Genomic DNA, 27,601 nt, shown 5'->3' with positions numbered 1-27,601 from the left:
AAATAAGCTGTACTGAGCTTTTTCAAGCTGAAGTGTGCAAGAGGCCTTAATAGGATTTAAAAAATAAAAAAAATAAAAAACAATTTAGACCTATGAAAGAACCCAATTTATCTATATGAACCAAATGCCCCAACCCACACACAAATCTCGCACAATGTTAAAAGTAGGCGGTTGCAAATTTTTTCCTGTTTTTATTTCAGGTTTATGTATGCATACAATGTGTAAATGGGACGTTGTGGCTCACTGCTTGTTTTTGCTTTTCCTTCTCATTCCTGATGTTTTACTTTTTTTTTTTCCTGTATCGTGAAAACGTTAAGGCTTAATGTACATGGGGCATTTTACAAACTCTCCTGAGCGATTAAATTTGAAAAATAGTAAGTGACGTTTAAAAACATCAGTTTTGTCACGTTTACATGCAGCAAAGCATATTATATATCATTTTTTTACGTTTCTTGCAAATAGTCGAAAATGAAAAAATGCCTGTAAACGAAACGTGGCTAAACGCGAGTTGCCGTGTTTACACGCCGTTACAGGCATTTGGCGTTTCAAATGCTTCTGAACATACATCTGTCCTAAATGCATTTTTTGCTTTCCAAAATTTTTTTCTAAACTCAACTGCCTAGAAACGACCCTGTGTACATTACCTTATATAGGCATACCCCGCTTTACGGACACTCACTTTACGTGTCTCACAAGTACAAATATTTAAAGTGTCTCACAAGTACAAATATTCCCGTGCCGTGCACCCGCATTAGACGGAACTAACTGAAGTTCTGAGTACTTAGCCTGCCTAGTTCCAGTGTGCTCTTTCTGTATCCTGGCTGCCTCCCCACCTCCAGTGACATCACATCCCCTCCGTGTTTTTTCAGGCTTCCCTGTCAGCCACAGAATGCCATCCAGCCTCGCAATAGCACTGTCCTTTGTGCACAGCGCAATGTCCACAGTCCGGGGGATGGATTGGAGCGGCCCCCCCTTGCATCAGATGAGCTTATTTACATGTGAGTGTTCCCCTGATGCCCCCACTAAAGCCCCTGGCACCCCCACTACAGCCTAGAAGTGAAAAAAGGCATTGCTTCACTCAAGTACATTTTCGTTTTACATCCATGCTCTGTTCCCGTTGTGTACTTAAAAGTGGGGTATGCCTGTACTTTGTTCTAGCCTGGAAATCCACTTTACGAAACAAACTCCAGGCAGGTACAAAAAAACACAACTAATGTGGCAATTTATTTTTTTAAATGCAACCAGGGTAAGTATCTGAATTTTAGTCGATAGCCTTCACAGCCTCACTTAGGCACCTCATCCAGCTGGTTAAAACGGGAAAAAATGGCCCTATTCCCGCATCCATACATGTCTTTGCATTTTGACAGCAGGGAGACTTCCCCACCGTCAAAATAGGCCCAACAGGCTGTTTTGAACAGAAGTCAATTGGTAGACTGACTTCTGTTCAACCACATTGTCCAAACTTGGCTGGTTCCTGCTGAACCAGACAAATTCCATACTTAGACTGTGAGAGGGAGGGGCAGGACTGATAGCCAATCAGGTGCACTGCTTCCAAATGTGCCAAAGAACATGCTAATTGTGAGAGCAGAACAAGCAGAGTGATGTTCTCATTCACTGTTCAGTCATCACTGCATTCTTCCACTGTATGTTGTGTCATTGAACTGGTTGTACCGTATGGGAGCAAAGTGAAAATTTCAGGGATTAATGGACAATACTACCTTTGGCAGTTACGCAGCTTCCAAATATGTAGTTTAATTGAATATTTAGCCATTTGCCTGGAGTCCAGCTTTAAAGCTCTAATACTAAATATTGCTTGGGACTATAGTTAGATAGGTTTCTGCCATTACTTAGCTGTTTGAATGTAGCTGCATTTAAAAAAAATCTGGGATTCTGATAAGTTAAAAAGACTGGAAAAAAAACTGTAGATGTACTCAGTATGTTACTAAAATGACAGGTTATCTAGAATAACTACAACGTGGCTACACAAGTGATGGACCCCTGTATATTCCTCCCATCACAGAATGAAGCAGTATGTATCCCTTACCGGTCAAATGGGTTTTTCATGAAGCACTGTCTCCACACCATGGATGCAACAGCCCGAGACATTAGATATGAATAGTACTTGGCTCCATATCCAGCAAGGTGACTAAATCTCTGTTGCCAGGCCTGCCAAAAGAAAAGAAGTAAGATAATATATGAATGAATTACAGATGATCTATCAGCATCACATATAGAAGGACCGTGAAGAGCCCAGTAAAAAATGTTACAACAATCACACTCATTTTGTTTTTAAACACCACATATAATAACTGTATATTTTTCTTTAACTGTCACTACCCGCTCCCCCACTTGTAGGCATCTAAAAAGACTTAATTCAGACAGTTCAAGATGTGCTTCTTCATGCTGCATTCCAGTATGGCAAAGTGAATGTGTACCACCTGCAGGTAGTTCTTACATCTCAATGAGATCGCACTGCCTTCTCAAAGCATTTATCTTTGTTCTGTCCCTAAAGGTAGGCACTGTGTTATTTAGGGCACCAAACATCGTTCCCAAAACAAGGATCAGCAACATCAACTTTGTAAAATTTTGTTAAAGTATGAACTGACGACCATGTGGCTGCCTTGCAAATATGGGAAACATATGTGTCTGATGGTGAAAAATCCAGGACCTCCCAATCTCTTTATTGGAATGGGTCACAACAGGAAAAGAAGGTGACTGATGTCTCATGATGTAAGCATGAGCAAAAATCTGTCAATCCATCATAAAATAGCGGCTAAGGTGGCTGCCTGACTTTTGCATGAGCCTTTCAACCTAAAGTAAAATCGGTTTTACAAAATCAGATCATAGTGGAATGCGGCTTTCATTCGGCCAACCAACAGATTTCAATGTCGTTTGGGCTGCGTTATTCACAATACTCAGGACAAGGGATTTCCATCAACAAGCGCTACTTTAAACAAACTCCCTTCAGGGTTGACAAAACAACTGTGTGAAAAAGTGAATACTAAAGCTGCTATATCTATAGGTGCACAAAACCAATGACGAAGTAAATAAAAGGGTGATAAGCGCTAAAATATAGGTGTATGACACAGTTGGCTGTAGGCCAACACACTAAGACTAATAGTGAAAAGATGGGTTAGGAGAGCCCAAAACGTGAGGGTGACTGACCCACTAAAAGCAAACAACTCATAAACAAATATTAAAAAACATGTAATAAAGTCTATAAGTAATACGACAGATGGATAATCTTGAAAGAAATATCCGATACAAGGATCATCTGTATAGGTGAATGCAATCCGATAACTTGTCTCCTATTGCCCTTACCTTAAACCAGTGGTATATGCGCAAAGGGCAAAGGTGTTCTCCTTTTGGATCAGCGCCGCAACTCCTGGATCAGCTCCAATAGTCCTGGAGGGTTGGAGGTCCTGGAATCCGTGTATCCGTGGTGCCAGGGATGGAGCCAAGGGATAGCCAAAGGATGGATCCCTGAAGAAGTCACGAGACGGTGACGTAACGGCGTAGGAAGTGAGACCTATGCAAGCAGCCGGAGGCCAACGGAAGTAAGTCGGCTGATAGTCACGCCGCGTCCCACGCTGTCATACGCTGTAGCGCGAATTCACGAGCTTTTAAATTCCTTTTAAATATCGTTTGGAACATATATTTTTTGAATACATTTTTTACTGCTCACAACTTACTTCACCATTGTGGCACACCTTTTTATTGCATCCTTTGGCTATCCCTTGGCTCCATCCCTGGCACCACGGATACACGGATCCCAGGACCTCCAACCCTCCAGGACTATTGGAGCTGATCCAGGAGTTGCGGCGCTGATCCAATAGGAGGAGAACACCTTTGCCCTTTGCGCATATACCACTGGTTTAAGGTAAGGGCAATAGGAGACAAGTTATCGGATTGCATTCACCTATACAGATGATCCTTGTATCGGATATTTCTTTCAAGATTATCCATCTGTCGTATCACTTATAGACTTTATTACATGTTTTTTTATATTTGTTTATGAGTTGTTTGCTTTTAGTGGGTCAGTCACCCTCACGTTTTGGGCTCTCCTAACCCATCTTTTCACTATTAGTCTTAGTGTGTTGGCCTACAGCCAACTGTGTCATACACCTATACTTTAGCGCTTATCACCCTTTTATTTATTTAAGTTCAATTACAATACAATTCAGTACAAGAGGGGTCCAAAGGGTCCTTCTGATGAGAGATTACAATCTAAAAAGGATGGTCTCATAGTATAAAAGATAACTGAGTTATGATGTGAAGGACAACGTAAACTTTAATTTTATTAGGTGGAGGCAGGATTGGCTTCTCTGAAGAGATGAGTTTATAAGGATCGCCTAAAGGTGGACAGAGTAGGATCTTCACAGATTGGGATAAGCTGTTTCAAAGGATGGGAAAGGCTTGGAAGAAATCCTTGAAGTAAGCATGGAAGGAAGTGACAAAAGAGTTGGAGAGCAGGAGGTCTTGGGAAGAGCATGGAGGACAATTTAGGTGAAATTTTGAGAATATAGTGATAATTTAGCTATGGCCAAAGTTCTGGATGGCTTTGTATGAGGTTTAGTAATTTGAATTTTACTCATTGGGAAGAAACAGACAGGGGAGGGACTCACAGAAGGCTAGCAGACACTGAACATCTGGGTAAGGTGAATGAGTCTGCGGTGTGACTCCACCGAGGCCGACTACTTACACATGTTTTGGTCATGCCCTGGTGTGACAGCGTACTGGAGGGAACTGTTTTCCTTTTTTGGGGACACTCTACACTTCCCGGTTCCGCTCACCCCGGAGGCCGGGTTGTTAGGGGTGCTTAATGACTCTGTACCTACAACGCATGCTCGGACTCTGTTACGAATAATTTTGTTCTATGCCAGAAAACTGATATTGTTACAATGGAAGAGTGCGTCCGCTCCGGACATTCAAATGTTGTATCGTATGGTGAATAAGGTTTTACCCATATTTAAATGTATATATAGAGGCAGGGCCTGCCCTAAGAAGTTTGGCAAGATCTGGCAACCTTGGCTGGATATTGCCGACTCCTTCTGGAAGGATACCCCACTTTCTCAGCCATAAAAGGATTAGGGGGGCACGGCTCTGGGTGCTCTGTTGATTGTTGGGAAGACGGGGGCGGAGGGTCTGGGTGTGGGGGGGGGCTGGGGGTTGGGTCGGATGGATGATTGAGGGTGTGAGAGCGTGTTTGTGGGTGTGTGTGTGGGAGTGTGTATGGGTTACGGTTGACCTAAAAAAGGTAACTGTTACTCGCGGCCAGGTTCGGGCCGACTGGGTTACCCGGAAGTAACGGGTTCTCCGATTCCTCCGTTGAGGGAGCGGGGCAATTTGTTTGTGGGAGGGAAGTACAGTGGAGGGAAGGGAAGTGGTAGCATTTCTGTGCGCCATGATATGCCTGTATTGTTCCAACTACTGTGCCATTACTTTTTGGACCACTGTACCTGTACTTGTACTTGTGAAAAACTAATAAAAACAAGTTTAAAAAAAAAAGGTGAATGAGTCTGGAAAAAGAATTCATGTTGGGCTGAAGGGGCATAGCAGCTTATGTGTAAACATAGGCCAATGGGGAGGGAGTTTACAAAAATAAAATAAAAAAATCTGTTCAAAATCCCGTACCGCTGGTATCATAATCCCACCTTTTTACATAACCTCAACCCTAACATTCCTGATCGCTGCTGGAGGTGCCCTTAAACACTCAGGAACATCATTCCACATTTTCTGGAGCTGCCCTTAGATGCAACTATTCTGGCAAGCATTAAAGCACTTATTTACATGCCCTTCCGTCTATGGTAGGTCCTCCCACCCTCAAATATGTCCAAAATTACTTCTACATGTACTAACAGTCACTAGATGTTTAATTGCCTCCCAATGGAATTGGACACATGGGCTGAACACACTAATTTATTTACATTTGCGAAGTTAAACTCATGAAATCCCTCACGGCTAGAATGAACAATATTCTTACTAAATATGAATGAGTATGGGATCCCTGAGTCCACCTTGATACTCATTATTAAGACTTACACTTGGGAGCCTCCTGGGTGCAATGATAACACTTGACCTGTCATCCCTTCCACTTAATTTCTCTATCCCTCCCCCCAATTTTTTTGTTATTTACCTTTCTTACCTGAAACATAACCTTCTTGGGCTATCCATCTCTTGATATGTTACTATGGCTTGGAATCAAGCCTTTGGCTTACTGGGCGTTCACATGACTGGTGAAGACTTTGTCTGTCACACAAAATTGCATCTCTTTCAATGCTGCTCAATATTTGTTTGTTCTGATGTTCTATGTTCAATCCTCATGGTTCTGTATGGCTTCCCAATGCATCACCTCATACTCGAATGCATTACAAGATTCAAAAGGAACCAGCAACATCAAGCATAGCAGACTCTGATGACAGAATAAACTCTAAACATCCAGTAGGCAAACTGTTACAGCAGGATTGTTTTCATACCCGTCTACCCTGTGTCTAGAATCAGACATACTGCAACCGTGTGGCTCTAGGGAAAAACAAGACTCAGGGTAATATGCAAGACCTTAGGTACTAAGGAATCCTGGACAACTGGTAGTAGGTTATTGTTGGATGGCAGGAGGTGACTAAAGCTTCTGTAGTCAGGCAGAAGAGATAGATCAAAGTTTTTAAATTACTCTTTGCAGGCAGGGGCAACATTGGGGAAATGCTTCCTTGACACCATATGCCAGTGCACAACAATCTATCCAGGGGATGACCTCCAACAGTGTTAACCAATTCCGCAGTGAAAGCTGGTCTGAGTAGGGTAATTTAACAGACTTCTATGACCTATGTAATTGAGGTAGAGGCCAAGTGCTCAGCATGACCAGCCTATTCACAACATAAGTCTTCAGAGACAGACAAGCGCTTAAAAGTGGTTGTAAAGGCAGAAGGTTTTTCATCTTTATGCATTAAGATAAAAAGCCTTCTGTGTGCAGCAGCCCCCCCTTACACTGATCTGAGGTCCCTCTCTGTCCAGCGATGTTCCACGAGTGGCTCAGCAGTCTGAGATTCTCCTTCCCGATTGGCTGAGACAGCAGCAGCGCCGTTGGCTCCCACTGCTGCCAATCAATGTCAGCTAGCTAATCAGGGGAGAGGGGGGCAGGGTCAGGTCAGGGCTCCGCTTGGGTGCCCCCCATAGCAAGCTGCTTGCTGTGTGGGCACTGAACAGGAGGGAGGGGCCAGGATCCCAGGAGGATCTGAGCTGCTCTGTGCAAACCCACTGCAACAGAGCAGGTAAGTATAACATGTTTATTATTTTTATAGGAAAAAAACAGACTTTACAAATCACTTTAATCAATGTCAATAGCTCTGGGCCTAGAAATTATTCTGTGGCTAACTTTTGCCAGTATGGAGTCTGAAAAATAACCAATGAGAAACCCAGTGCCTGAAGGTCACTTCCAGTCTATTCCCACAACCTCCAATCTAGCAGTTTTTTGATATAACATTCCAAAATCAAGGCGGGCTGAGGTTTGTTAGGAATCAATGAGACCAGCTCTAGTAGGGATGCAGAGAAGAAATTTTATTAAAACAAAAAATAAGTGTAAGAAAAAGAGTAAGAAAAAAGGGTGCTAGCTAAAGTTAGTCTTTTCACACAGTGGAGCTGAACAAAATGTTCACCCTCCTAGGGCACAAAAACAGAGGCATGCTGGTAGTGGGATGGGTTATCCTGGGCTGGTCTACAGTTTTTTTTTACCAGTGTCCAGTCCTTCTTTATAACCTGAAGGTTAAATTATTCCTGTGTCCCCCAATGAAGGAGAAAAACACATTTAATAACAGCACAATCACAGTTAAATATTGTAAACAAAATTGACTTTTTAAAATCCCTCGACAATTATTTGCCAATTTACAAAATTATAGCATTTAGGACAGCGGTGTGAAAAACACGAGTAATTTTCTGTAATATTCTGAATCATACGGGCTCATGACATATTCCACACGAACTAGGACACAGGTTTCCCAAGGAAGAGAAAAAAAAAGCGCGCAACAAAAAGGTTAAACATGTACACTTAACTTAGCGTAACGCCACTTTTGTTGAGGAAAAAAAAAAAAAAAATTCCCCTCTGGGTGATCTATGTACATTGCAAGGATTATAACAACCTTTGTTGCAGATTCCTCCCTTTTGCTATTCTGAAGTAATCCATGTGTGTTTTTCTGTGCCTCTGTACTAAGTGGGTCTAATGGGAGTGGTTTAATAATTAACTGTCAGGTGTGCAGCTGCAGGGCACGAATGAGGAAATATGACATGCTCCTATTAAAAGTAGCTCACCAAAAAAATGAAATTTTTGTTGCAGGGGATGCCTGAAATCTGACTAGTATCTGAGGCAGACTTTTGGGGAAATTGGTGAGCCAATCACACAAGCAGGAAATAATGTTTCTGGGGAGTGGTTAGTACACACACTGGGCCAAATCTTCAAAGGAGATACGCAGGCGGAACTGCTGTTCAGCCTGCGTATCCCTGTGGCTATCTTTGGAAACGATCCTCAGAAGGATTTTTCCAAAGATAGGCATAATATCCGACATCTGTAATAGACTTACACTGTCGGATCTTAGTATGCAGTACCGAATCCGCCGCTGGGGGCATTTCGAGTCGAAATGCCGCTTTGCGTATGCAAATGAGTACTTAGGCAGATCCACAAAGCTTTTTAGCTTTGTGTTTTCTGCGTAAGTTACGTTTTGCATGCGTAAAATTAGGGATGCTTTTACAAGGCCTAAACTGTTTAGACCTTGTAAAAACAAACCTTTTTTTCGATCGCCGGGGTTTTTTTAAAATTTCGATTTTTTTTTCCCCGCGCGTATTTTTTTTTTTACCCGACGCAACTTTATTGTCCCGTTGCGATCCACAAAGCCCGGCGTAAAGTACGTTCGCGCGATGCACGTCGGGAAAAATGACGTCACACGCATGCGCCGAACGGTCGGCGCGGGAGCGCGCCTCATTTAAATAGGAATCGCCCCCTCGATCAGACTTGCGACGGAGGCACTTAAGTTACACGGCGTGTAATTTCTAGGTAAGTGCTTTGTGGATCGGGCACTTAGGTAGAAATTTAACGCCTGTGTAACTTAACTGCTGAAAGTTAAGTTAGGCAGCTTTTTTGAGGATTTGGCCCACTGTGTACAGAACTCCACCTAGCCATATTGCAATGCATTCTCAGAAAATAACAGTGGCTGCAGATTAAAAAGGAAAGGTAACTTAATAACATTCAATAACAATAGGATTAGTGTCGCAATTATATGGGCTATATTTTTTCTTTATTTGCTATTTTTTTTCCCACGAAAGTGGAGTTACCCTTTAAGAAATTGGTCTTGGCTGGCGGTTACATTACAGGTAAGACTGGATTGATGGAGTAAAGTCTAAACTAATATCTGTAACAGCAGAATTGGAACCACCTCAGGAAATCTTCCACAGACATTCCATCCATTTAATAAGAACAGTTGTGCAGAATGGCCCAGAGGCTTCTGATAATGTGCCATCTGCAGGTCCTGTCACTGCCTGCCTTCAGTGCACACAAGCTCAAAGGTAACCAGAATATGCAATCAAAGATGGCTCCTTTGACTCATCCTGACATCAATCTAGGACGATTACCTTGTCAAAAGAAATGCCACAGTTTTGCTTGTGAGAGTTTTATGTTAATTAAAAAGTACAAGAGGAAAAAACGTTTGTTATTAATAAAAACCTGAAATAAGTTTTTGGTTCTGTTTACACCTACAAATATCTTAGAAGGCACAGCAAAAACCAAATTGGTGCTGGTAGATTTATGCACAACGTATAAAAGTATGCTGGGGCTTCAAGCTAAAAAACAAACAAAAGAACAGTATATATGCAATGTGTTTGTAATGTGCTAATGCTGCCATTAGTTGTAATGTAAAGTAAGGTATCGTGATCTTAAATCATGCAAAAGCACAAGTCAGTTTTTGCCTATATAGTACAGTTTATGTTTAAAATAGAAAATGCACTGGATGCAAAAAGGGAAGGGCAATGAAAGATAACACCAGAAATCCTGGAGCTTTACCCATCAGTGTTGATTGATCTTGATTTAATACACATCAAGACTAAGCAGCTTTTAATATGACTGTATAGATAAAAGGTCACTCAACCCGAAAAATGTTGTTTCTTGGGAATTCTAACTGCAAGATCTATGCAGTTAAGCTGATGTATAAATCCACAAAAAAAAACAAAAAAAAAAAACACCTTATCTCGACTACCAGCCCCTATAGAAAGGGTTTATACCGGCAAAACCGGTCACGCAGTTTCCTTCCAGGACCATTACTGTCTCTCATGATCTGCCATTCCCCTACTATACTTATGGATGCTGGCTTTCTTGTACTGTATGTATTTTCATTACTAACACTGTGATCATGGTTTGGTTCTACCCAAGGCTAGGTTCACACCTACGCATTTTAGCGCATTTTGTAGAAATGCACTACAGTCCATTTAACTTCGTTTCCTATGGCTAATGTTCACGTCTATGCATTTTTCTGCTGCTGCATTTTTGGAAAGTGTAGGGACTTTTTCTCCTGCAGCAGATTGAGTTTTGCGTGTAAAAGATTTCAATGGATCCGACCCAAAAACTGAACTGTGAATAGGTAGTTAAGAAGCGGACAGCTGCAGCGTCCTTAACAACCAATTCCCTGCTGCCGGCTAAATGCAAACCAAAAAGAATACCGGCATTAGAAAACGTAAAAAAAAACAAAAAAAAACAAACACACACACATGTAGGCCCGCCCAATCCATACCAGGCCCTCCAGGTCTGGTACAGATTTAAATCCATCCATACTTTATCTGAGCAAGCAGCCCAGCACCTCCTCCTGAACCATACCAGGCCACATGCTCTCAACATGGGGGGTGCTTTGTGGCAGGTGGAGTTCTCTCTCCCCCCCCCCCCCCCAAGGAACCTTATCCCATGTTGATGATGACAAGAGCCTCTTTCCCCACAACCTTAGCCCTACCCAAGTTTTTTTTTTTAGGTCATCAACGATGGGCATAATCAACCTTTAGCTTTTTATACTGTATCTTTTGTTGATACTAGTGCCAACATTTTCTACAATAGCCAGTATCTGCCCAATAAGCCATAGCAATGGTGTCACACTTACGGCTGAATTCCACAATTACTATTTTCCAGTGGATAGAAGAAGATCCTGGACTGCCGCACTCCTTAAAACGATGTCTTTATTGTACAAATAAAATCCAAAAAACAACCAAAAAGTGATGCAGTCAAAATGAAGTGAACAACAGGAAAAAGGTGGCTGACATGTTTCACATCATCATGCAACCCTGGGTACATACTTGAGGAAACGCTGCACCACCAAATTGAGGACATGTGCCAGACATGGCACATGTGTCAACTTTCCCTGTCTAAGGGCGGACAGGAGGTTTGAGCCATTATCGGACACCACCATTCCTGGCTCCAGCTGGCGTGGTGTGAACGATGTCTTTATTGTACAAATAAAATCCAACAACCAAAGCGATGCAGTCAAAATAAAGTGAACAACAGGAAAAAGGTGGCCGACATGTTTTACATCATGTGACGCTTACTCGTAACTACGATACTGTCAGTTTTACAACATATAAATATAATTCTGTGCGTCACTGTACGTTTCGTGCATTATATTGCAGTATATTATATTGTATCTGTGCAATGTGTCTGTGTAGTGCGAGTACTCAAATTAAAGGGCAACAAAACGCATCTTTACATTGACTAAAGTGCATCTACGTACAGATTTCAACTTCTCCTTTACATTTGCTTATAAGCACCGTCATCGCCCTCCCAATAATGTCTGGGAGGACAAGTAGAGGCGTTCCTTTGGCACTGTAAGGGGGCCAGCAACAAAAGTGTCCACAGGCAAAGGTGGACGTGGTGGTGGTCAGTCCTCAGGCAGGGCATCATTTCCTCTGTTTAGCGAGTTTGCTCGTGCTATCCAACCACAGCATGCAGAGGAGGTGGCAGACTGGCTTACTAAACCTTCCTCATCCTCCTCATTCTCGGTCACACAAGAAGAGACAAGTGTGCAGTCCCCTGCAGTTGCCAGAGTGGAGAAACCTGCCTCCTTGTCCACATCTATTCCTGTCATAGCCCTAACATCAGCCATTAAGTAGGCAGCTGATTTATTTGACCAAAGCATCAGCCACTTGCTCCTTGATGATGCCCAGCCATTACTGGATTAAGATGCTGGTTCTGAGGTAGGAGGATGACAGAGTCTAGAGAGAGGGAGGAACACTGGTAGACAAATTGGCATTCATGTTCCCCATACCGCAGCGTATTGCCAAGTTGTCTCCATGGGAAATATTAAGATGGAGATTAAGATGATGATGTCACTGATGCTACTTGGGTGCCAGATAGAGCAGAAGAAGAAACTGAAGGTGAGGCGGCACAACACCAAGGAGGTCGACATCAAGAAAGAGTAGAGAGCAGCCACCCTTTTCCGTCACATTCTGCAGCTGTTATCTCCCGGCCCACTCCCCACAGCTCAGCTGTCTGGACCTTTTTCAGCACATCTGCAGCAGATCGCACTGTTGCTATCTGAAACTGTCACAGGCACATCTAACGTGGAAACAACACCAACCATTTGGGTACCACATGCCTAACAAGGCATTCTAACGTCCAACCACTCATTGGCAAAAGCACCTAAAAGTCACACAAAAGGGGCTTGAAACTGTCCCTCCTCCTCCTCACCCATTTCAGTCTGCCCCTGCGATACCGAGTCATTACCTTTCATCAGCTTCCACTGACAGGGATGATGGTATAGCACAGACCGCCTCTGCTTTTTTTTCCCCCACGCCAATGGCTGATCATGAAGGATGCATGCACTGTATTGTCACCATTTGAGGAGGCCACAAGGATGGTGAGCAGTGACAGTGCATGCACCAGTGAGACAATCCCTATGTCACAGAACACAGGAGGAGAGAGGGGAGGAGGATTCTGGCACTCATAGGCTTTGAAGTAGAGGAAGCCATGCGTCGATCTGTAAGCGATGGCTTTCCAACCCCAGGACCCTTGGGAGTAGTATGTGGCTGGGAGGAGGAAGTTCCAGATGCTGTCACCTGGGTGACCCCGAGGAGTCTGCTTCTCAAGCCTCTGCAAATTTGAGGCGCAAGGGCAACCTCATGCTTCAAAGCCTGAGAAAGGACACAAGAATACGTGGCATAAAGGAGAATGATGATTACTGGTTGGCAACCCTCCTTGACCACCGTTATAAGGGTGAGGTCTCTGAACTCATCCTGTCCCCACAGAGAGTGCAGAGGATAAAATCTCTTGAGAACACATTTAAGTGGATTTTGTTGAACGTTTTTCCTGACTCTAGTAGGTTACAGTGTGGTGGAATACTTTGTTTTGAGTCTTCCGTTGGTCAAGAAAGGAGCGTTGGAGAACGTTGGATTTTTTTTACGTTTAAAGATTTTTATTGAAGTTTTTATCATAACAAAACGATAGAAGACAAAGACACATGAAAGTACAGAGCCAAGTCAATCCAGATTAACAGAGCTATGGAGTCATTCTCCCATAGGACATGCTAACAAAGCAAACTAAATCAACCAATCTATAGCACCAGTAGTTGTAAAACCAGCGTGGTGACCGCTATAAAGGTAGTCAGGCTTATAGAATACCGCCGCGTAGGTCCCGCGACTTTTGGCACCCCGGGCGCCCCTAAAGGGGTCACACTGCGTCCCGGGAGCCAAGGCCACAGGGCCCCGCGCCGCAATGAACAGTATTGTTCAACCTACATAGAGCAGGAAGTCTGCTTGCAACAGAGAAAGCAGCAAATATTAGAGCATGTCACAATAAAACTAAATAAACATGACAACACAACAGAACACCAAGAGAGGTGCAAAAGGAGAAAGAGAGAGAGAGACACGTGAGACGGAGAAAAGAAGAAGAGGGACAGAGATGCATTTACGAATGGATTGGAGTGATCCCGCCCCCAGGCTGGACCCCAGGTAGGAGAGACACATTGCAGTAGGTAGCCCAGGTTTCCCATGTGGACCTGAATTTTTCCGATTGGTCCGCACATTTAGCAACGATTTTCTCCTGCGACATTATCCAGGAGACCTTCCTCCTAAATACCAGGAAGGAAACTGAAGGCTTCTTCCACGACTTGGCTATGGTCATTTTGGCCCCCAATAGTATAAAAAAAAGACAAGATCTGGGATTGTTTAGGAAGGCCAGGGATACACTGGTTCAACAGCACCACATTAGGCTGAGGCGGTACCACTGTCCCCAGCAAGGATCCGATGGTACGAAAAACCCTCTTCCAGAAGGATATAATGCGGGGACAGGACCACCATGTGTGGAACATGGAACCCTCTAGCTCACATCCCCTAAAACATTGTGGAGAGGTCCCTGGAAACATTCTTGCCAGCCTGGAAGGAAAGTAATACCACCTAAGCAGAAGTTTCAGACTCGCCTCTATGAGACATATATTAAGAATACCTTTATACGCCCAATTTGAGGCGCAATACCATACCGCAGTGCTCCATGATGTGTTCAGGTCCTCCTCCCAGGCCCGTGCATAGGATGGCTCATCTGTCTTAGACATCAGAGCTACATATATCAAGGAAATTCCACCCCTCTGATCCATCGTGTTTGCACACCAGTGTTCGTAGGGAGTTATAGAGGGGGGTACCGACTTATCCGTCCGAATAGAATGGAGATAGTGGGAGATTTGGGAAAACCGAAAGAGCTCACCGTTGGGCATGTCCAGTTTTTTCCTGCAGTGCGAAAGGGAAAATGTGCCCGCTGAGGAGAGAAAAAGTGTCCTATCCTGTATAAGCCTTTATCCGTCCACCACCGAAATGCCCTGATATCCAACCCTGGTGGGAAGTCGGGATTATGAAACAAATGCATTAGGGGTTTCAGGGGGGAAATCAGGGAGCGAAGGGAATAGAGTCTGGAGCAGAGGGCTACAGAATGGGATAGTGTGGGAGATAAAATGGCTGGTCTGCGTCTGGGATCGCACCCCAAAATGTAATCAATGGTGTATAATGGGATAGCTTGTCGTTCCATGGCTAGCCAGTCAGGTTTAGGTCCCGTCGAGAAAACCGCAGATATTTGAGACAGTTGAGCTGCCTGGTAGTACCCCCATAGGTTAGGACAGGGCTCGACAAATCCCGGCGCCAGGTCGCCATGGCGACTAGAAATAGGGTCCTGGCGACTTGGCTTGGAAGGGGGGTCAGCTTTTTTTTGTGAGCTGGCGACATCTGGTGGTGAGCCGTTGGTATTACAAGTTATTACCACCAGATGTGTAAGCTGGCACCATCTGGTGGTGGCCGTTGGTATTACAAGTTAAGCATTACAAGTTAAACAGCAATTCTAATGTAATTTTTCACTATTTTCACTGCCATCTTCTTCCCTCTAATTAGAACCCCCAAACATTATATATATTTTTTTATCCTAACACCCTAGAGAATAAAATGGCGATCATTGCAATACTTTCTGTCATGCCGTATTTGCGCAGCGGTCTTACAAGCGCACTTTTTTGGGAAAAAATTACACTTTTTTTAATTAAAAAAATAAGACAACAGTAAAGTTATCCCCATTTTTTTTAATTATGAAAGATAATGTTAAGCCGAGTAAATACCCAACATGTCACGCTTCAAAATTGCGTCCGCTCGTGGAATGCCGACAAACTTTTACCCTTTAAAATCTTCATAGGCGACGTTTAAAAAAAATCTACAGGTTGCATGTTTTGAGTTAGAGAGGAGGTCTAGGGCTAGAATTATTGCTCTCGCTCTACCAATCGCGGGGATACCTCACATGTGTGGTTTGAACACCGTTTACATATGCGGGCGCTGCTCACGTATGTGTTCGCTTTCTGGCTCCTAACTTTTTTAGCTGGCTCCTAGATTCCAAGCAAATTTGTCAACCCCTGGGTTAGGAAGCCCCAGACCACCCTCCGTTTTTAACCGATAGAGTATGCCCGAGGGACATCTATACCCCCTCTTCCCCCAGACAAATCGGACAATCTCCGATTGGAATTTGCTGAGGAACTGCTTCCTCACCGGGATTGGGATAGCACGGAATAAATACAGAAGACGTGGGAGAAGGGTCATTTTAACCGCGTTCACTCTGCCCAGCCAAGACAACCCACACTTAGCCCATCGCTCAATAGCCCCTTTACATCTAAGGATCATAGGGGGGTAGTTTGCCTTGAAGAGGTCGTTGATTTTGGGCGTTAATTTGATACCCAGGTATGGAATTTGCGAGGGAGCCCAGGTGAAGGTAAAATTACTGGAAAGCTGTTTAAGCAGATGTGGGGGGACGGAGATATTCATAGCTAGAGATTTACCCAAATTAACTTGCAATCCAGAAATCTCACTGAAAACCCGTAGTGTCTTAAGTATAATCGGGGTGGAAATTAGGGGAGATGTTACGAAGAGCAAGAGGTCGTCAGCGTATAGGGCACATTTGTGTTCCAGTGGCCCACAGGTTACCCCCTTGACGTCAGGATTCGATCTCAGTGCCACTGCCAATGTCTCGATGGCCACCGCGAAAAGGAGAGGAGAGAGCAGACACCCCTGTCTGGTTCCCCTGCCTATGGAGAAGGTCTCCGAGTATCTGCCCATTAGGCGTACCTGTGCAGAGGGGCTTGAGTAAAGCGACCTGATGAGGCTAAGGAAGCTAGGGCCAAAACCCCCACCTTCCCAGAATACCAGTTAAGTACTCCCAATCTATGGAATCAAAGGCCTTATGTAGGTCTATAGACAGCAAGAAACCCTTCTGTGGCGATCCCCCATCCCATTGTGATTTAAGTAGGGAGAAAACATCAATGGCTCGTCTGATCTGATCCGTTCCCCGTCTCCCAGGGATGAAGCCCATCTGATCCTTGTGAACATAAGAGGAGATGAAACTTGATAATCTGTTTGCTAATATTTTTGTCATAATTTTAATGTCATTATTAATCAGAGAAATGGGGCGATAATTACACACCTCGCTAGGGTCTTTATCCGGTTTCGGGATGACCGAGATATAAGCGGAATTTAAGTCTGCCAAGAGAAGGGCTCCATCCCTAAAAGAGTTGAACAGTCGCGTCAAGTGAGGGGCCAGATATGCGCCAAATTTCTTATAGTACCCAGTGGAAAAGCCATCCGGTCCTGGGGAGGAACCTAGTTTAAGGGCCTTAATGGTCGTCAACACCTCCTCCTGAGTGAAAGGGGAATCCAGGAGGTCCCTATGATCCTCAGACAGACGGCAGTGGTAGCTCGTCCAAAAAATCTTTATCTGACGGGCTGGGAGGAGAACGGGCGGGTTTGTATAGGTCAGAGTAGAACCATAAGGCGGCGTCCATATTTTAGTCCGGTTCTGCGTCAGTTCCCCTGAGGCCGCCCGGATTTTAGGGAAGGCTAATGATCGCTGTTTGGGACTCAGCTTGGTGGCCAGACGGGAGCCCATACTGTCAGTTTGGGAGTAAAATTTAGCCCCGGTCCACCGAAGGTGTTGTTCGGCCGGTTGGATTTTTTTTAGTCCTTGCCGCCCTGGGCTGTCAGCTTCCACATCCCATCAGCAGCGTCTGCATCACATGGTGGATGATTACCTTGGGGCCAAAACAGAGATGGAGAGCTTTCCAGCTGACGATCCACTGGCTTACTGGGTCATGAGAATAGACCACTGGCCAGAACTTGCCCAGTATGCTATTGAGTTGTTGGGCTGCCCTGCATCCAGTGTGCTGTCAGAACGGTTATTTAGTGCTGCAGAAGGTTTCGTTAATGATCATAGAACTTGTCTGTCCAAATACTCTTTATAAAAGTGAATCAGTCCTGGATTACCAGCTATGAAGCGCCTGATGCTGATATCACCGATTAAGTCTTTTTGGGATGTGGAATCTCTGCAGGACTTCAAGGCTGCCTAGCTTTGAGGGTGTTCAATCCATTCATCTGGAAGAATGTTTTTGGTATAGGTTTCATGGGCACAATTAACACCCAAAGTCCAATTTTTCAGCACCTGTTTGACAGGTGCATATCATTGCCAATTTTTTTACAGCAAGCCAAATTCTTGCTTTCATCAAGATTATCTCTAATGGTGGGAAGGCGCCACGACACCCAAAGACCAATTTAAACGCACCCGTTGCTTCTATCCAAAGTCAAAGTGACACCAGAATGTATCCAAAAAATCTCTAATCTTGTTCCCAGTGCACTACATTGTGGCCTCATCATACACACTGGCTCCCCAATTGTTGCATAGCAAAATAAAGGCAGCTTGCAGGAAAAATTTCATTTTTTTTTGGGCTGTATAAATTCAATTATTGCTGCAGCAGATTCTAGACATGGTACAGATCTGCCACTTTAACTTGAAAACTAGGGGGAACCCCCCAGGCACTATATTGGAATGAATTTTTTCATTTTTAGGCTTTAAAAAAAAAATTTAAAAAAATAAATCACTGCTCATTTAAAAATTACGTTTTTCACAAACTTTTTTTATTGATACATGTCCCCCAGGGCAGGACCCGGACCCCTATAACCATTGTATGCCCAATTGCTTGCATTTAAGCCATCAAAATGGGCAATTTTGATATTTGACGTTCGGGTCCCATTGACTTTAATGGGGTTTGTTATTCGGGTTCGAACTTTCGCAGTGTTCGAAAGTTCGGGTCCGAACCGAACATGGGTCAGTTCGGCCCATCCCTAATCAAAACTAGAAACTTTGACAAGCCAACTTGCAAGCAGCCATCACCAAAGATGACAATTAAAGTAAACCTGTAAGTCGCATAGAAAACAATCAGAGTATTAACAAAAAGGTACACCACAAGAAACTTATGGTTTGTGGAAAATTGCATATGTTTCCATGACAAAAAGCTATCATTTTCATATTATAGGGACTTGTAAATATCATGTTAAAGCGGTGGTTCACCCTAAATTGTCACTTTTGCTCAATCAAACTGCTAGTAATAGACAGTAAATAATCCGTTGTGTTTTTTTTTTTATCTCGATCCTTACCTTTTTAATGCTGTCGTCTCTGTGCTGTCAATCAAAATCCCCCGCGGGAGTGGGCGTGTATGTTCCTTTTCCCGGACCAGCGCTGTGTCTCATGACAATCCCAGGAGACGCGCTGTTGCTTTAATCCCGCGATATCTCGCCGGTCATGTGACTCGGCAAGCGGGCGGCAACGAAATCTCCACTGCACACTGGGGAGCAATCTCTCATAGTTTAATATGAGAGCAGCAGGAGGGAGGAGGGGGGTTGCGGGCACTGACACAGGGGCAGACAGCACACTGCACACTGCACATGCGCGGGATAGAGCCCCAGCATTCACCGCATCCCGGAAATAAACAGTGGTGGGCTTCAGGAGTGCCCACAAACAAGATGGAAACGTCCATCGATCGGTTTTATAAAGTATCCTTTTTCGGGAAACCGGAATGATCGCGGCTGTATATACAGGACTGGTGAGTACAACATTAGTTATATTAACAGCGGAAGAATAATATTTAAAAAAAAAATCGTATTCCCGCAGAACCACCGCTTTAAGTTCATATGAAATATTACAACTGTTGCCTATATTCACTACTATGCTATGTTTTTTATGTACTGATACTACAGGAATACAAAATGTTCTGAAACTGATAACTAATACAGCTCTTGGCTGCAGAAGCCTCCGTCAGCTCCCCGCTCAACCTTCATGTGAAGAATTTCACTTCCAATCTACAGCATAATTATGTTTATTACATGTCCCTAGGCTGTTTCTATAAGTAAGCAGGTAAAATGAACTTGGCACAGTCTATTTCTAGCCCCGATAATTATTTATTTCTGCCTTGAAGGCCAAGTTCATATTTTTTTTTTTCCTAAATTCCAGCTTCCCCATGTACCAATATCATTAATGTACCTTGTTGCATAAAAGCTCTTTCTCTGTATTTTAGAACAGGCCTTACTTCAGCCTCCATTACTTCCTGCTTTGTTCTGAAATTCGGTATTTGGGATGGAAAAACTGTTACCAGGAAGTAGTTCACCAGCTGACCTCATTAAACGCACACAATGCACCTGCCTTCTCCCTCCAATCGATTACTCCCACCCCTCTCTGCAGTTACATGCAGACCTTGTTCGTAAGCTTCTCCTATACTTATCTATCAAACATTTCGTAATATATCTTCATCTTGCATCGATCGTTCATTAGGCATGAGTGTGCAAGAGCTGGGCAATTATATAAAAGCCTATGTGGAGTAGAGCTGTATTATTGAAAGAAAAGGATTCCTGGCATCCCAAGCATGGGTAGTAGGCATGCACGATATGAACAGGGCTTAACAGCTGAGTGTCTCTGGTGCAGCAGCGACTAGGATGCGATTAATAATGCCACTGCTCTGCTCTCCTACGCTATACAGCCACATGTATGTTTTGTAAGCCTATGGAAATTTTTACATTGTAATATCCAAAATTGGTTATTTACATTGTATTGCTCATACTATGGGATGTGAACCAGTGCTGGTGTATGCATATACTCTGGGTGGTAGACAGCTGAATTAAAATGTCTAAAATAAATATCGATACCAGCTGGCACAGGAATGAGAATATTCTGTGTATTCTGCACTCATACAAGGAAGCACATTGATTTAAACCAGAGGATGCTGCCAGGACCACCAGGTAAGTCCACCACACTGGACCATCAGGTAGGCCACCCTAGACCACCAGGGATATTCCAATCAGTGCCCAGGCAACTGCCAATCTGTGCCAATGAAAAATGCTTGCCAGTGCCAGAGATGCCCATCAGTGAAATCTATCATTGTCACCCATAAGTACCCATCAGTGCATCCTTTCAGTACCCATCAATGTCGCCTATCAGTGCTACCAATGAGTGCCCATTATCCGTGCCACCTCATCTGTGCCGCCTTATCAGTGCCCATCATTGCAGCTTATCACCATCAGTGAAGAAAGAAACATATTTACAACATTTTTGGTCTTTTCTCTTTTTATATTTGTTTAGCAAAAAATAAAAACCGCAGGGGTGATCAAATACCACCAAAACAAAGCTCTATTTGTGGGAATAAAATGATAAAAATTTAGTTTGGGTACAGTGTAGCATGACCACGCAATTGTTATTTAAAAAGTGACAGCACTGAAAGCTGAAAATTGGCCTGATGGGAAAGTGACTGGTATTGAAGTGGTTAAGCTACAAAACGTCATTTTTATGGAGGGGGCGGGGAAATATTAACTATCACACCTTACACACTAATTGACACATCATATGGTTCATTGTTACCATAACATCATTCCTTGAATGACTTTCATCTGGAGATTCCATTTTTATATGCCTCATAAATGAATAAAATTACACCTGAAATACGGGTTACATCATGTAACAAAGCTTCAATACATGCAGAAAAAATAAATCCCCAGAAGCAGCCAGAAAGGTGACACCCTATTCCATTACATTATGAAGGCGAGGACGGTACAGTTGGGTTTATGTGACATAACTGAAACATCCCAGGTTTTCCTGACAGTGTAATTACATGAGAAAACAGTGGCACGTCAATCATTGTAATACTAGGCTGGGACCCAACACACTTTTTCATAAATGGGAATTAAGCGTGAAAGTAATGGTAATTCCTGTAATAGTAAAAGCTGAAATTTATAGAGCCAACCACAAAAGTAGAATACCGCCTACTTAAATCAGAGTTATCCACTTTACTTAAAACAAAACCCTTTATCCCTGGGGCAGTCTGTTGTCTAGGTGCCCTCCTTGTATAGGACAGGAGCTGCTGTGATCACACTGATCCTTACATTCGTTTGCTTCTTTAAAGATGCACTATGAGCAAACCGCTAAGTACAACAATGAACTAAAATGGCTTTGGCAGGAAAAACTTCTATATACAGTTTGTAATACTAAGTAATGGGCGGATTCAATACAAGGTACCAAATCCAAATTAGAATATAGATCATATCATTAGAAGGGAAAACAGTAAAATCTAATCACTGTTGACATCAAAATTAATTAAAAGGGGTTTTAACCACTTGCCGACCGCGCACCGTCGAAATACGTCCACAAGGTGGCTCTCCTGGGCGAGATCACGTAATATGACGTCCGACGCGTGAACGGAAATTGGGCGCGCGCGCGCCCCCCCGCCGTTCCCGATGATCAGATTCGATGCAGAACTGATCAACCACCAGGTCCAGGCCAATAAAATCTGGCCTGGACCTGGTGATCGCTCTAACCAATGGTTGTCTTCCCCTGGCAATGTTTTGTAAACATTGGCAGGGGAAGTACTGCTCTCTCCCTCGTGTCGGTCTTTCCGTTCCAGACCGAGAGGGAGAGAGCATCTAACCGTGAGTTGCACAACACTACACTGACACCAGGTCACGTAGGCACACAATTCACCCCCCGATCACCCCCCAAATTAACCCATTCACTGCCTGTCACTGTGTCACCCAGTACAGCAATCAGATTTTTTTTTGATCGCTGTACTTGTGTCATTAGTGACAAAAATAAGTGTTAGGGTAATCAGTCTTAGGCCCTAAAAAGTCTAGGGACCCCCCCTAACCCCCCCCCCAATAAAGGTTTAACCCCTTCATTACCCCCTGTCACCAGTGATCACAGTATAAGTGTCACGGGTGACGCAGTTTAGCTAGTTAATTTTTTATAGCATCAAGGCACCCGCCATATTTTTTGCTATAAAGTTTTAACCCCCTGATCGCCCGGCGGGTGATCAAAGTTTGGTTTTAGCGCCAGATAGGGTCTGCGTCGCCCCAGGCAGCGGCCAATAGCGCTAAGACCCACGCACGCACCATACGCCTCCCTTTAGTGGTATAGTATCTGATCGGATCGATACTTGATCTGATCAGATCTATACTAGCGTCCCCTGCAGTTTAGGGTTCCCAAAAACGCATGGTTAGCGGGATCAGCCCAGATACCTGCTAGCACCTGCGTTTAGCCCCTTCGCCCAGTCCAGCCCACCAAAGTGCAGTATCGATCGATCGATCACTGACACAAAACACAAAAACACATAACTGCAGCGTTCGCAGAGTCAGGCCTGATCTCTGCGATCGCTAACAGTTTTTTTGGTAGCGCTTGACTCGGTCACTAACAGGTCAGGTGCTTTTTTGCCTGTGAATCTCACCACTGTACCCCTAAATTTAGAGCCCAAAATGGCAAATCGATGGTACAGTGATGAAGAGGCCTACTTGTTTATGAGCCTGACAGATAGTGATGAGGAGGTCACGCATCTGTCAAATTCTTGCTCAGAATACGATCCTGTAGACGACAGTGGCTCCCTGACAGATAGCTCTGACGACGGAGTGGTCCCTGCTAGGGTCAGGCGTACCAGACCCCGATCTTCTGCTGTCGCTGAGGTGCAAGAACCGCAGGGCTCTCGTATGGAGGAGAGAAGTACTAGCGCCGCTATTCCTTCTGGTGAACTGGCAAGCACCAGCGGCCTAGTACATCCTGGTCATATATCCAGCACTGCAGTAACACTTGGTGACGTGGCGAGTCCCATAAGTGCAGTTCAAGCTGGAGAGGTGGCAAGCACGAGTAGTGTCCCGCTGCCACCAAGAAGAAGACGACAAAGACAGGCCCGTCCCCATAGTGCCCTTCCTGCTGCATTCGCCAATCCTGATTGGGTACCCACCACTTCTGCAGCACCCGTACTTCCCCCATTCACTGGCCAACCCGGAATTCAGGTGAATACAGTTGATTTTACGTCACTGGATTTTTATTCGCTGTTTTTCACCGAAGATCTCTATAGATCTATTGTGGACCAAAGCAATTTGTACGCTGGTCAATTCTTCGCCGCTAATCCCCAGCTGTCCCTTGCCAGAGATTGGAAGCCAATTACGGTTTCCGAATTTAAGATCTTTCTGGGCCTTTCCCTCATCATGGGCATTACTAAAAAGAGTGAGCTGCGGATGTATTGGTCCACGCACCCAGTTCACCATATGCCCATTTTCTCTGCCTCCATGGCCAGGACACGATACGAGCAGATCTTGCGGTTCATGCATTTTAGTGACAATGAACTCTGTCGTCCTCGGGGAGACCCTGAATTCGATCGGCTCTACAAAATTCGGCCCCTCGTAAACCACTTCAACGAACGGTTTGCAGCCTTGTATAATCCCCATCAAGTTGTCTGCGTTGATGAGTCCCTGGTTAAGTTTTCTGGCCGCTTGTCATTCAAACAATTCCTTCCCAGCAAGCGTGCCAGATACGGGGTCAAGTTGTATAAGCTCTGTGACAGGGCAACAGGCTATACATCTAGCTTTATGGTTTACGAGGGAAAAGACAGTCACGTAGAGCCGGAGAATTGCCCTGATTACATAGGGAGCGCTGGTAAGATAGTGTGGGAATTGGTGTCACCCTTATTCGGAAAGGGGTACCACTTGTACGTGGACAATTATTACACAAGCGTGCCACTTTTTAGTCACCTTTTTGATTATGGAATTGGCGCATGTGGCACCGTGCGACCTAATCGCCGGGGCATCCCCCAACGGCTTGTAGAATCCCGTCTTAGTCGGGGGGAGAGAGCCTGCTTACAGTGTAATAATTTGTTAGCAGTGAAGTGGAGGGATTCACGGAATGTTTTCGTTCTGTCCACGCTTCACGCAGACACGGCAGTCCAAATTCCTACGGCGACTGGTGTTGTGGAGAAACCCCTCTGTATCCACGAGTACAACCTTAACATGGGAGGGGTGGACCTCAATGACCAGTTGTTGGCGCCGTACCTAATTGCCCGGAGGTCCAAACGCTGGTACAAAAAAGTGTCAGTGTATTTGTTTCAATTGGCTTTGCTGAACGCTCATGTGCTATACAGAGCTTCAGGACGGACTGGATCCTTCCTAAAATTCCAGGAAGAGATCGTCGAAGCCCTTCTGTTTCCAGATGGTGCTGTGCCCCACCTTCCCAACGCAAATGCAGTGAGCCGGCTGTATGAGAGGCATTTTCCTTTTGTCCTCCCTGGTACCCCTACCCAAAAAACCCGCCAAAAAAGATGTCGTGTCTGCAGCAAACTCGGATTTAGGCGTGACACCCGCTTTTATTGTCCCGACTGTCCTGACCAACCTGGTCTCTGCATTGGTGTATGTTTCAAACGCTACCACACACTAATTGAGTTTTAGCGTAGGGTACAGCACCACACAGTCCTAGGCACACCAACACAGGGTCTCGGAATATGTGATGGCCATCACATTTTGAGAGACCATAATCTGCAAGGTTCAGTTTACAGTTTTCTTACAGTTTTTATAAAAGTGAAAAAAAGTGGAAAAAAAAATTAAAAAAACTCACACAAAAACACAAAAAAAATATAAAATAAAAAATCCAAAAATAGTTGTGGTTGTATTTTTCTCCTCTCTTTATTGTTCTCTTATGTTCACTCTCTACTGTCCACTCACTATTGTTCTATATCTATTCTCTCTATTTTTACAATGTTTTATTGTATTTGCTTTGCAGGTATGGTATGTTATACTGTAATGTTTGTTTTATTGTTAACCATCATTTGTTTAGCAGGTACGCCATTCAGTTGCATCGCGGATTTATTTAGCGTGACAGCAACAGCGTTTGCTCCCACGATTTATAAAGCTGTGACTCCAACGCTGTAGGAGGTGATTTCACCACCACGGTTAAAAAAAAAGCATATATGCCGAAGCATGGGGGCAGCAGGGGCGGAGGAGCGATTTTGCTCCTAATGCCGCGTACATACGGTCGAAATTCCGACGGAGGCTTGCCCATGGAAAAGTTCGACCGTGTGTATGCGGCATAACTTTTTATGCGGGAGGATGCCCCCATGCTTCGGCATGTATATTTTTTTAGGCACAGGTTGCGTTAAATTTTTTTTTATTTTTTACTGTATTTATTTTTTTGGTATTTGCTTTGCAGGTATGGTATGGTAAGATCTTAATGTTAAAATGTAATGTTACTTTGTTATAATGTTTAACCATCATTTGCTTAGCAGGTACGCCATTCAGTTGCAGCACGGATTTATTTAGCGTGACAGCAACAGCGTTTGCTCCCACGATACATAAAGCCGCGACTCCAACACTGTGGGAGGTGATTTCACCACCACAGTTAAAAAAAGAGCATATATGCCGAAGCATGGGGGCATTAGGGGCGGAGGAGCGATTTTGCTCCTAATGCCGCGTACATACGGTCGAAATTCCGTCGGAAGCTTGCCCGTGGAAAAGTCCGACCGTGTGTATGCGCCATAACTTTTTATGCGGCGTACATACGTGTGTGAGCGGCATAACTTTTTTGCGGGAGGATGCCCCCATGCTTCGGCATATATAAATGGTGCGTGTATGCCCATCATTAGAAGTGGGTGGATGAAGGGAGGTATTCTAATGGTGGACATACCCACCGATCAATCTTTTTTTCGTTCAGCCAACAGGCTGCATGAAAAAAAAAAAAAGATTACAATACATGTCCAACAAGAACCATCAACGTATGGTATGTTGCTGGACTTTGAATGGTTATACCAGAATGATGCCTGCGGGTTTAGGTATCATCTTGGTATCATTCTTTTCAGCCAGCGGTCGGCTTTCATGTAAAAGCAGTCCTATCGGCTAATTAGCCTCTAAACTGCTTTTACAAGCAGTGGGAGGGTATGTCCCCTCCCCGGATATAAACTGCGCCATTGGGAAAGTGGGAAAACATTTTATCACACCGATCTTGGTGTGGTCAGATGCTTTAAGGGCAGAGGAAAGATCTAGGGTCTAATAGACCCCAATTTTTTCAAAAAAGAGTACCTGTCACTAACTATTGCTATCATAGGGGATATTTACATGCCCTAAGATGGCAATAAAAATTATAAAAATAATAAAAAAAAGTAAGGAACAGTTTAAAATAAAATTAAAAAAGCAAATTAAATAATAATAAAAAAAATAAATAAAAAAAAAGCACCCCTGTCCCCCCCTGCTCTTGCGCAAAGGCGAATGCAAGCGTCGGTTTGGCGTCATATGTAAACAGCAATTGTATCATGCATGTGAGGTATCACCGCGAAGGTCAGATCGAGGGCAGTAATTTTAGCAGTAGACCTCCTCTGTAAATCTAATGTGGTAACCCGTAGAGGCTTTTAAAGGCTTTTAAAAATGTATGTAGTTTGTCGCCACTGCGCATTTGTGCGCAATTTTAAAGCATGTCGTGTTTGGTATCTATGTACTCGGCCTAAGATCATCTTTTTTATTTCATCAAACATTTGGGCAATATAGTGTGTTTTAGTGCATTAAAATAAAAAAATATGTATTTTTGCCCAAAAAAATGCATTTGAAAAATCGCTGCGCAAATACTGCGACGTAAAAAAAAATGCAACACCCACCATTTTAATCTGTAGGGCCTTTGCTTTAAAATAATATATAATGTTTGGGGGTTCAACTTAACTTTCTTGCAAAAAAATAATATGTTTTTATGTAAACAAACAGTGTCAGAAAGGGCTTTTTCTTCAAGTGGTTAGAAGAGTGGGTAATGTGTGACATAAGCTTCTAAATGTTGTTCATAAAATGCCAGGACAGTTCAAAACCCCCCCAAATGACCCCATTTTGGAAAGTAGACACCCCAAGCTATTTGCTGAGAGGCATCTCGAGTCCATGGAATATTTTATATTTTGACACAAGTTGTAGGAAAGAGAATTATTATTATTTTATTTTATTTTTTTTGCACAAAGTTGTCACTAAATGA

The 27,601-nt window shown here is 43.8% G+C and overlaps 1 protein-coding gene across 1 annotated transcript in view; it reads right to left on the bottom strand.

The window, feature by feature from the left end:
• LOC120929225 (mitochondrial intermediate peptidase) overlaps positions 1-27,601 on the bottom strand; it is a 157,184-nt gene that overhangs the window by 37,280 nt on the left and 92,303 nt on the right. Inside the window, exon 17 of the mRNA XM_040340515.1 lies at positions 2,045-2,166. Coding sequence (XP_040196449.1) covers positions 2,045-2,166 — 122 coding nt within the window. The remainder of the gene's footprint in view (positions 1-2,044; positions 2,167-27,601) is intronic.

The sequence above is a fragment of the Rana temporaria genome, chromosome 2 (assembly GCF_905171775.1).
Source record: "Rana temporaria chromosome 2, aRanTem1.1, whole genome shotgun sequence".
Classification (NCBI taxonomy): domain Eukaryota; kingdom Metazoa; phylum Chordata; class Amphibia; order Anura; family Ranidae; genus Rana; species Rana temporaria.
Note: the sequence above shows the minus strand (reverse complement) of the source record. Positions and strands in the feature narration are given on the sequence as shown.